The 11,339-nt window shown below is 56.3% G+C and overlaps 1 protein-coding gene across 2 annotated transcripts in view; it reads right to left on the reverse strand.

Annotated features, from left to right (window-relative positions):
- The window catches only part of GRM4 (glutamate receptor, metabotropic 4), an 18,552-nt gene that overhangs the window by 6,151 nt on the left and 1,062 nt on the right, over positions 1–11,339 (reverse strand). Inside the window, exons 3-5 of one of the 2 annotated variants that reach the window (XM_009327409.1) lie at positions 5,661–5,861; positions 4,620–4,756; positions 3,089–4,052 (exon numbers count right to left, since the gene is read on the reverse strand). In XM_009327409.1, coding sequence (XP_009325684.1) covers positions 3,089–4,052; positions 4,620–4,756; positions 5,661–5,861 — 1,302 coding nt within the window. The remainder of the gene's footprint in view (positions 1–3,088; positions 4,053–4,619; positions 4,757–5,660; positions 5,862–11,339) is intronic. The other variant, XM_009327408.1, reaches the window with a different exon arrangement.

Consider the following 11,339-nt stretch of genomic DNA (forward strand, 5'->3'; position numbering starts at 1 on the left):
ATCTGCTGCTTCATGGATAGGATCAAAGAACACAGCCTGTCTCTGACTCAGGACGATGACGCTGCGTCGAGGGACCGCAGCAACCCTAAATGACCCAGCACAAGTCCCCAAGCCCGGCGCTGTGTCCAGACTTGCCCCAGGGCTGGATGAGCCCGTCCTGCCCTGGCAGGAGCAGCCCAGGCTCAAGGCACAGCCCTGCACAGCTTGTGTTTGTCCAAAAGCAAGTCTCTGTAATCCCCCCCCCCCTCTAAATGCAGGCCTGACCCAGCGACGAGAGATTTTGAACCGCCGCGGGTGCCGGGGAAGGGAAAACCCTCTCAACCCTCATCCAGCGCTGCTAAACAAACCACTGGGCAGTCCTTCTCATTCCTTCCTCTCTCCTTCTTTTTCCTTGCTGAAAGCAAATGTGATAAACAGAGAACCAGACAATGACACCACTGTTCAGCTGCCGCCATATCAGCGCAGGAAATTGTCTCTTTCTTTAGATCCTCTTTTATTGCTATTTCTGTAATCCGCTGGGATCGGCAGAGATAAGAGGTTCTTTTGAGAAAAGGCTTGGGGGACTTGTTATAATAAGATGCCACCTCCATGCAAAGTTGTAGGCACGAGGTAAAGCAAAATAAAATAAAAATGGAGACTTTTATCCAGCTCCTCTAGACCATAAGGCAGCCTTGGCCACAGGCTCAGATGGGGTCAGGGCAGAGGTGCCGGGCAGTGTTTGGAGGTGTGGGTCCGCCCCGTGGCATCCTCAGGACTCGAGCGAAACTCCAGCCGTGCTCTATGAGGAGAACAACGGCCCGGCCGACACTCCTGGCTTTTCTTTTCCCAGGTGTGCTGATCCTCCGCGGTGCCCAGTGGGGCCTCAGTCCCGGCAGCAACGGGGCAAAGGCGAGGGGATCCCTCCCTGCAGCGACCTGGAGATGCCCTGCCGAGCATCCCGTGCAGCATCAGTACCACCACCGGGTGATGCCCAATGCCTATACCCCCAGTTTTCATCCCATGGACATGCTCAGAGCCAGATCCTCTGTGCAGGCTGCGTAACGACACCTTTTTGACCTTTTTCTCCCCAAGACTGCAAACCAGCAGCTGAAGCATCGAGGCAGTACTGAGCAGCCGATTCCTCCAGCTGCCCCTTTGAGCGCATCCATTGCCCTTCAGCCGCAGCCTGGAGACACTCAGAGCTCACATCCCACGGCAGCATGGCCGAGCCGAAACACCACAAAATCCTCCTGGGATTGCTCAGCGGACGCCACGGCAGCAGCAGGCTTTAAGAAAGAGAGCTGCGTCCAAGGGGAGTTGGGAACATCACTTTTTCTGCCTCTAATCAGCTTGTTAGCAGCTTAATAACAGAGAAGCCCTGCACATTACAAGCCCCCGAAGTGAGGCACAGCCTATTGTCGAATTGCTGCTTGACAGCCAGCTTTCGGCAGCCCTAAATTATCCCATGACAAGCTGCAGTGAAGAGGTGAGCAACCTTGCGCATAATCTACAATCATTATCATTTCCATCTTTATTACCCACAGTATGCCGAGCACATTAAGGAGGCTTTAAGGGAGCTTTTGTTTTGCAATAATTTCTTAAAAAACCTGCTTTCTTGTTAGTATCTCCCCTGCCATGTCATCAAAATGGAAATGCTGCAAAAGGCTCCGTTTATTTCCTTTAATTCTCCTTCATGCTTCTAGCCAGCACGGGCTGGCTTAGTAGAGACTTTTTGGTTGAGCCAAGGTTAAAGGTGCCTGTGCAGACCTGGCCTCCTTGAGCTCCAGGGTTTCATGCTCTGAGCAGAGACAGCTCTCCAGGACACACGTGAAACTCTGGTGTCCACAGCAAAAGATCTCCTGGTCTTTCCCAGTAAACCACCCCCCGCCCTTCTGCAATAGGTGTTTCCAAAACCCGTGGTTTAGCATCATGGGGGATACGCTCGGGGGAAATTATCCCAGTCGTGATGGGTCCAGAGAGGGAATTCAGGCGGTGGGTCACCCCAGGGATTTCCAGGGAATAGCAACACCGAGGTTTATTTGTCACAGGCAGCTCCAGGCTGGCAGGCGTGAGCTGTTTGCATTTAACAACAATGCGATTCTCGTTTTGGCTGGCAGGCAAAGGGGATTTGGGTCTCATTCATGAGATTTTTCTTCTTTGTTCTCAATCCCTCTCACTTGAGCACGGAGCTTCATCCGGGCTGGCCTCGGTCCCGCGGGTACCAGCACCTCCAGGAGCTGAGGACGGGGAGGAGGACAGGCAGACAGGTTGTTTCACAGCACAAATCCACCTCTGGGATTATCTGGCCTGGCCTCGTCTACGCTGTGTGCAAAGTCACATTTGGAGTTGCAGGGGATGCTCACTCCCCGAGCCCCTCAGTGAGACGGAGCCACTCTGCTCTCCCTGCAGCTCTGTGCCACCCTGCCCGCTGCAGCTCAGCCGAGCAATTTGTCGTCGGTGCTGTGTTGCCAAACACATAGGTGTTAATTAAAATCACAGCGAAACGGTAATCGAGTGAGAAGCCGCAAGTTCCCGCACGCCCCGACGAGGGAGGGGACACACCAAGGGGTTGCTCTGCTCCCTCTCCTTTGCCCTTGCCCTCTGCTACTTCCAGCTCTCAGGGATTTTGGAGAGCAGGTCCATCTCTCCAGCCTCCATCACTGACTCAGCACTGGGAAAAGGAGCCAGCTGGGCAGCGCTCGGTCCCTTTTCCATGCAGAAATGGTGCTCATGACACTGGGGGCCTGGATCTGCCCCGGGGACTCGTCCTCCCCCAGCCCACACGGCAGCAGCCTGTGCTGCCCACGGCTACCCTGTCCGGAGAGGGGCAACGGGGCCAATGGGGCACAGACAACCAGAGGGAGAGGGAGGAGATGAAACAAGTCTGACTCAGAGTTTAAAGTTGGACAGAGTGAGGAAAACCACAAAAAATGGGAAAAGGAAAATGGGATTGGAGGCAGTGGTCTCTGCTCCCCGGTACAGCAAGAGGTTTGCAAACCAATGCTTCATACCACGATTCCCAAGCCGGCCGGACCGCAGAGAAGCGCCCTTCCTTGCTTAGGACATGTCAGCCTCTCTCAGCCCCCTTCCTTGCAGCCCACAGGGTCACCAGCCAGACCTCTCCCCTCCTCCCTTACCTTTTCCGCCGACTGCGACGTCCCAAAAAATATAGGGATGAAGGCTAACCACACAATGCAAGTAGTGTACATGGTGAACCCGATGGGTTTGGCTTCGTTAAAGGTCTCCGGGACCCCGCGGGTCTTAATAGCATACACAGTGCAGGTGACCATGAGAAGCATGCTGTACCCAAGCAAACAGATGAGGGAGAGATCCGAAATGTCACATTTGAGGATGCCCCGGGCAAAGTGGGGGTTTGTAGTCCGCTGGTCCTCGTAGTCAATGACAGAGTGGGACGGGTCCACGATGAACCAGATGCAGACGCCCACGAGCTGCAGCGAGATGAGGCTGAAGGTGATGACCAGCTGGGAAGCGGGGCTGATGAACCGGGGGGCACTCACCGACTTCTTGCCCTGCTCAAAGATGCGGTAGATGCGGTTGGTCTTGGTGAGCAGGGCGGCGTAGCTGATGCTCATGCCAAGCCCTAGGAAGATGCGCCGCAAGGAGCACGTGCTCAAGTCAGGCTCGGCGATCATGAGGAAGGTGGTGGCATAGCAGAGGAAGATGCCTGTCAGCAGGACATAGCTCAGCTCCCGCCCCGACGCCTTGACGATGGGTGTATCATTGTAGCGCACGAAGGTGACCACCACGAAAAGGGTGGCGATGATGCCCATGATGGCGATGAAGACGGGCACCACTGCCCAGGGTGAGCTCCACTCCAGCTTGATGATGGGGATGGGGGTGCAGCTGGTGTGGTTCTCGTTGGGCCGCTCATTGAAGTGGCACCGCTTGCAGTGGAACTCGTCCAGCTGGTACTGGTAGCCATCGCAGCGCTCGCAGTGCCAGCAGCAAGGAATGCCCTTCACCAACTTCTTCCTCTCACCTGGCTTGCAGGGCAGGCTGCAGATGGAGCTGGGGAGCTGGCTCCCGCCCCCCGGCCACAGCATGCTCTCCACCTGTGGGGCAAGATGGCACCAGCCCCACTGACGCTTGAGCTGGGCATGTCAAGCATCCCTGGGACAGGGGGGGATGCCCCACCTCTGCTAGCAGCAGTGTTGCCCAGATCCGGCCCCTCGCTCCATCAGTACATCCCATGAAGGACCCCAGCCCTACCTAGCATGGGGACAGGGAGGCGGTGAAGCTCTCCATTGGCCTTTTGGGAAGATTCAACACCCAAAACAAAGTCCCTCCTTCCCTGGGAAAACCCCCTCTGCTCTGTCCTAGCTTCTCCTTCCCTTATCAGAGCTGCAAAGTCGGATGCCAGAGCCTGCGGGATACGGTCACACATGCTGATGGTGGGTCACCGTGGCTGAACCACAAGTGTGTACTTGGGGGACACCCTCCCCTCTGACCCCTCCCCAAGTTTGGCTGCCTAACTTTGCACCCGTGGGCTCCCTGCCTCCCAGTCAGGTTTGCTACACCCTACGTGGCCTCGATGGGTGCAGGAGAAATCTGCAGGACCTTCCCCTTGGCACAGACAGTGCACGGCCACGCCGCAGGCACCAGCCAGCCCCCAGCCTTACTTTTAGGTGGAGGTGGTCGGTCCATTGCCCGATGACTTTGTACTCAGGAGTGGAGTTCCTGATCTGGTACTGGTAGATGTCGTAACGCCCCGGCGCGTCTCCGTTCTCGTTGAATGTCACAGGAGTCCCAGCAATGCCTGCAAGAGAGGCAGGGCTCAGCACCCGCAGCACCCAGCAGCACGGGGTGCCCTGGGTGATGGTGTCGAAGGGGACTCTGGTTTGATGCTTCCCCCTTGGCCTGGGGTTTCTCAGTGCTGGGAGTGCCACAAGCTGCCAGGGCCATGCCAGCACAGGCACAGGGTGGAGGAAGCAACTGGGGAAAAGAAAACCAGCCCCAAACCTAAGCTGGTGCAGGGACTTTATGGTATCGACCCACCGATGCCCCCAGGAGCCGGAGCTCACTGAGCGATGCCAGGCACCGAGCGCTGTTACACCAGGCGGTTTACTGCTTCTTTTAAGAAAGGGGGAAAAAGCAGCTTTAAAGTTAAGTGAACTGTGCAGATAAACACTAATGAAAGGAAGGAAGAGAAAAATCAAGCAAGAGGGAAAAATAAATTAAAGAGACACTGCAGAGGAGATCACAGAGTGGAGATAAATAGAAGTAATAAGGAGGACAAGACAGAAAATGTTTATTAAGGAGATAGAGCAGAGGAGAAGATGCATTTCCAGAGGAGATCTGAAGACAGACAAGGACACAGCAGCGTGATTCAGCGGGACCTCTGCCAGCCGTGATGCGAGGAGGCGGCAGTGGGGAGCAGGCGAGGGGAGAGGCCAGGCAGGCAGGATGGCAGGGTGAGGGCAGGATTGCTGCCGGGTTACTCTCCAAAGGCTCCTAGGAGATGTGGAATCTCAGACCTCCTCATCTGCTGATCTGCTGCAAAACCACCCTGTCTTTGCACCCAGCATTTGCAGTGCGGTGGGTGCCAAATGGTAACACGAATAAATTGTGGGTGCTGCTGTGTGACCCATAACGGGGGGACAACCTGAGACACCCAGCCCCACGGGGCCGTTCCTCCCCACCACCCCCGGGGACGGACAGACCTGAGAAGTTGACGTTGCGGATGTACTTGAGCAGCTCCACGCCGTCCACCGGGTCCATCCTGGGGCACAGCCCCACCTTGCCAGGGCACAGGTTCTTGTGCATGTCGTGCAGAGCGTGCCCCATGGCGTAGACAGCATCGATGACAAACTGAACCTTGCCCTCCTGCTCGTACGAGGAGTCCTGGCCGATCCGCTCTCGGTCTGAGGATACACGTAAAGCAGGGCTGCCATCTCCCTGCCGTTCCAGCCATTCCCCGCAGGGACGTTTCTGCTGCAGCCAAACCCTTGCAGACAAGCCCGCTCTGGACCGAAGCAGCTGGAAACTCCAACCCCATTCCCAAAGCTACAAACCCATCAGCCAGCCGGGGCACCTCTTTCCCAGCAGGAAGCTTATGCGACCTAGGCATGCCCCAGGAAGGAGCTGCAGGACAGAAATGCATCTCAAACACCACCAAACTCCTCCCAAAACAAAACCCACATTGCAGATGTATTTCGCAGTGCCAGCCCAGGGCACCAGCTGTGTCTGCAGTGCCAGGGCTCAGGGCTCAAGCCTCTACCCCAGCTGAAAGTCCTCCCGTCACCTGTGTGTCCCTTGTCAGGAGGGACAGTCGGGGGACGCTATGGCTCTCACCCCAGCCCCTCTGAGCAGCACGCCGGGAAGGTTTGGGGTACGTGAGCTGGCCTCTGCAGGCAGGAGGAGGGTGACGTGCAGCCAAGAAACTCATTCACTGGGGAAATACCCAACCAACTTCCCTGGAATGTAGTTCTGAAAATGTGGGTGCTGGCACTCAGCTGTGCTTCCAAGAGCCCTTGCGCTGTCACGTCCCAGTGCCATGGGACATCCCTGTACTCCCAGGTCCACCAGCAGGACGCGGGCTGGGCTGTGATCGATGTCCCATCCTCACCCCCGTGGCCTGACCTCCTTCATCTTGCCAAGAGCTCGCACTAGCTCAGTCTCTATCAGCGGTGTCAAGGGACCGCCCAGGCAGTATCCATCACTGGCTGTGTCTCCTCCATCTCATTCCCGAAGCCTCCTGTCACCCTGCTCCCCTCATCACCCCCTGCCACCCTCCCACCCCACTGACCCCGCAGCCCTTTGCAGCCTCCCTGGCTATCCCGGCTTGCAGGATCCTGCAAGGATCTGGTAATTACCAGCAACAGCTGCCTGCCTCTCCTGTCATAACCGCCCTTAATGGGACTAGAAACATGTTAATCATTTAGCAAAAGACACCGATTAATGTAGCACGCTGTTAATTACAGCTAAGAAAGCGTCTCCCATGGGGTGACGCTGCATCGGAGAGCCACGGCCTCTGCACCTCCATCACTGCCTCTGCAGCATGGCCGGGCACCCTGCCAGGCCACAGCTCCTTCAGCGACAGTGAAAGGGAAGAAGGGTTCCTCAGGGAGCCGGAGGCACAGCCTTCAACCTCCAGAGAGGCAGAGGCATCCTAGAAAGCCATCCAAGGCTGTCCAAAATTAATTCTGGCTCCACCATGCACGGATGCTCCCTGATGCAAGGTGTGGATTTACGGTGACTGCAGGGGACCAGGGCACAGAACGTGTGGAGCCGGGGACAGAAAAGGCACAGGCAAGCAGTGGTTGCTGATCCCCTCCCTCCCCGCTGCGGGAAGGTGGGACGAAGCCAGCGCTGGATGCGGAGCAAATCTCCGTCGAGCAGGGATGTCCCCGAGAACCACGCGCTCGGAGGTCCCTGTGCCGGGACGGAGTGCGAAACGTGCCACTGACAAGACACTAAAGCAAATTGATAGCAAACTGACCAACAAGAAAAGATGATATCGAGGAGGTGAATTTATAGCCCATCCTTCAAAGTTATGAAAATGCTTTTGGACTACGTGGAGATTACTCATGCGAAACCCGTCAAGTTATCCTTTCTTCTACATTATTGACAAGGGCTATTAATCTTCTCCCTCAACTTCGGGCCTTTCCCCGCATTCATCTCTCAAGGCGCAGACAAGCCACTCTATCTTGTCAAGATAATTACCCATTAAAAAAAAAGGGTGTAATAGACTGTCCAGGGGAGCTGAGCCCGTGGGGATGTCCCAGCCCCGCTGCCACCCCTGGCACCATCCTGCCGCCCCGCAGAGGCTGCTGAGCCCAGGGGACACGCAGGACCCAGGACTCGTCCCTTCCCAGCTCCTCGGCTTCCTAGCAGGCACCTCAAATCCCACGCAGGTCCCAGCAAGTAAAATACAACCCGCTGTGATAACACAGGCTGTGGAGGCTGGATTTTCCTCCCAAACGTCGCTCTGGCTTGCAGCGAGCAGCACCAGCTTAGCACGGTGGGAGAAGCCGGCTCCGGTGCCAAAGCTGAGCCGTTGCAGATAAGCAGACGTCTCTGGGGCCGTCCGTCGGGCACCTTGCCCCAGGCCCCAGCTGCTTTTTGCAGACAGGAGTTAGGCTGGTGCACAGAGGGGCCAACGTGGAGCAGAAAGCCGAGGCTTGTTTCTGACATGGAGACAATAAATCTCCACCAAACTCACAGTAGATTAGGGCCACAAAAGAGATGTGACCCCACTGATTATAATAGCGGGGTCGTGCATCATTCTACAGGGCTGATAATTAATTTTCAAGTGCATGATGAGCCTCCGTGGGCACCCCTCGGAGGACAGATGCTGCTATCTTCTCAAGTGGTGGATGAGACAGGATTAGCATCAATCCCCATCACATTGCCAGTGCCGGCTTTCAACAGGAGTTAATCAAAATCGCTCACAGTGCTGCTCCAGAGAGCTGGGGGACGGTGTCACCTCTGAATCTCCGAATCTCATGGGTGCTGGCAGCAGCACCCAGCACCCATCACTGCGTTTTCGGGCTAGGTGAGCCCATCTGGGGAGCAGGGACTGTCCCCTCGTGAGGGATGCTCGCTGCAAACATCTCTCTCTCTGCAACGAGGGCTTGAGCTGCCCTCGCAGCAAGGCTGGCAGTGCCCGTTTGGACAGCCGGTGGATCTGAAGGAAAGCCAAGCAGAGGCATTGCCGGGACGCCCCTGCCCGCTCAGACCCGACCTCGGTCAACAGGAGCCTTTTATCATCTTAACTACCAGGCAAGCAGTGCAAATCCTCCCCCGTTGGCCTGGCTGGGGCACGCTGTGCTGGAAAACAGCCAGTGCCACAAAAAAAACAACCCCATATTAAGAAGAGACCGGAGAGAAGCAAAACAGAAAGGGAAAAGAATATGAAGAAACACAAATAAAGAAGGAAAATCAAATAAAAGCTCCTCTACCCCCCCGCCCATGTTGCTGCTCTGCATCTATCCGCAGCCTGGTCGGGCGGAGGTGAGCGCGCAGAGAAATCCCCAGCCCTGCTTCAAAGCAGAGTTACCATCCAGCCCTGCTAAACGAAGGCCGTTAATTAGCTCTCCTGGAAAAAGAGTAGCTCGTAGGGCCTGGGAGCATCCTGCGGTCCCCGTGAGGGCGGCAGGTGGGGGGACGCAGCCCCGAGTCATGCCCCGTCCTCCTGCCCTTGTCACCCCATTGGCCCGGCAAACCCAGCGCTGCCATCGGCTCCTCCATGTCCGCTCGCAGCACCCCAGCACCTCCCCGTCTGCATCCGCACGTGTGTGAATTATTAACGAAGCGGCGGCTGGCAGGATCCTTTCCAGCCCGGCTGGCCGGGGATGCGCAGGGGCTGGCTCCCCCGTGGGAGCCTGCCCAACCCGGGAGGGTCAGGGATGCAGCCCGGTGGAGGGAGTTTGGAGGTGGGGAAGGATGCTGAGAAGATCCTACTGCAAAAGCAGCTGGGAGATGGGTCCTTGCCTGATCGTGGTCCCAGCAGGACAGTCTGGGGAAGGAGTGCACAGGTCCTGATGGGTGCTAGGACTGGTCTCGGGGATAATGCGAGCAGCTGCCAGCGGGAATTGCCCCAAAACCTGGTGCCCACCCCAGCCCTCGCGCCTCACCCTCCTCCCAGCTCTCCCATACGTGAACGAGAGCCATGAGCTGTCCTGTTCGGTGGTGGGACCCTTCGGTTTGGTTTTTGGGATGCAAAAGCAAGCAAAGCTGGCATTTCTCTGTGCCTGTTGGTCTCTACCCAAACTTGAAGCTCGTGGGGAAAGTCAGTACAAGTCCCTCTAGAAAAGAGCCCCAAATGGGACACTTGCATAAGCCATGCAAAGCGCAGGAGCTCAGGGAACAGCACAGGCAGGTTATTTGCTTCATCGTGCATTATTTCCCCTCTCTGTTTATCTGTCAAGGAAACATTCAAGAGAGAATTTATTTGCTGACAAATTCAGATAATTTAAAGACAGTTCCTAGGACATTTGCCATGTCGTGGTTTCAGCTGCCTCCACTAATACCTTGGCCCTGAAATATTGCTTGTTTAAATGCCACATTACTATGAAGATGAAGAGATCAGCGGTTTGCAGGACCTGCTCAGCATTTCCTGGTGCCGGGGATTTCTTGATACTATCGGGAAAGATGAGGAGCTCTCAGCTACCCAAGGCCACGGCCACGGGCAAGTTTTCTTGCATGCTCTTGCTGCTTACCAAGCTCACGCCTATGCATTAGCCACAAGACTACCTGGGGAAGCTGCAGCATTGGAAAGCCCTTGTGGGGACAGAGACATGTCCCCAGATCATCAGCTGAACATTTGGGGAATGTCTGCAAGGGAGATGACGTAGGAGCACCATCCCTCTCAACCTCAGAGATAAAAACGGGAAAAAAAATAAATCCTTAATGATCAAACTTTCCAGGCACGGCCAGGTCCATCTGCCCGCCAGCACACCACGGCTTCCACAGACATCCCTCCCAAGGAGACGGGGGGACGCGCCAACGTCCCCAAGTCCTGCCACGTCACAGCCTGCGAGCCGCCACGTCGTTATCTGTCTTCAGCTGGTGCCAGGCAGGCAGTAAATCTCTCCCATCTCTTAGTAAACGTCACCTCCTTGAGCCTCCAACCATCACCTCGGCCACAGCGCTGTCAGCAAGACAGATCCCCTGGTTGCCTTGTTTACTGCATTAATCCCTACAAGCCTCTTTTAGCTGGAAATAGCTGAAAACGCACAGCGAGGGGTGAGGAGGGGGCCTGGCATCAGGCTCTGCCGGGACGAGGCTCCCTGCCTGGAGCGACAAAGGGGCACATCAGCAAAGCAGTTTGCAACAAGACACGGGCAAACACCACTCCAGCACGTGCCCCGGGGCGATCACCTCCTCTCCAGGCACCCCTGCACCCTCCCGTGGGGTGCCTGGCAGCACCCTCCCTGCGGGCATGGGCATGCTGCGGCCGCAGCCTCAATGCTGGCTAAGCAAGAGCCGGATCCTGACCCTGCGCTATCAATTGGCCTCATTTCTTTGCAACCACCCCAGGTTTTAGACTGCTCAGGTGAGATAGGAGCTGCTTGCAAGGGAGCAAGGATGCATCGGTGGCTTCGTACCTGACATGGGACAACAGTGCTTCTGCCAAGCACACGATGAGAAAGAGGCAGTTGTCCAAATGCTGCAAAACAATGCAGAATTCAGACCCAAATCCCCCAAATTTGGGTGGTTTTGTACCCACGGAAGACGGGGCCAGGGGAAGGGAGCTGTGCAAGAAGCGTGCATGAGAGGGAGCAGCCCTGGGAGCTTTGCACAGGGACTGTGCTTTAGCACAGACACAAACCAAGCAGGCTCCACATGCTTCCTGAATCACACACAGCACATGGGGATGCACAAAAGCATTTTTGTGC

Source organism: Pygoscelis adeliae, unplaced genomic scaffold, assembly GCF_000699105.1.
Source record: "Pygoscelis adeliae isolate BGI_AS28 unplaced genomic scaffold, ASM69910v1 Scaffold197, whole genome shotgun sequence".
Lineage (NCBI taxonomy): Eukaryota > Metazoa > Chordata > Aves > Sphenisciformes > Spheniscidae > Pygoscelis > Pygoscelis adeliae.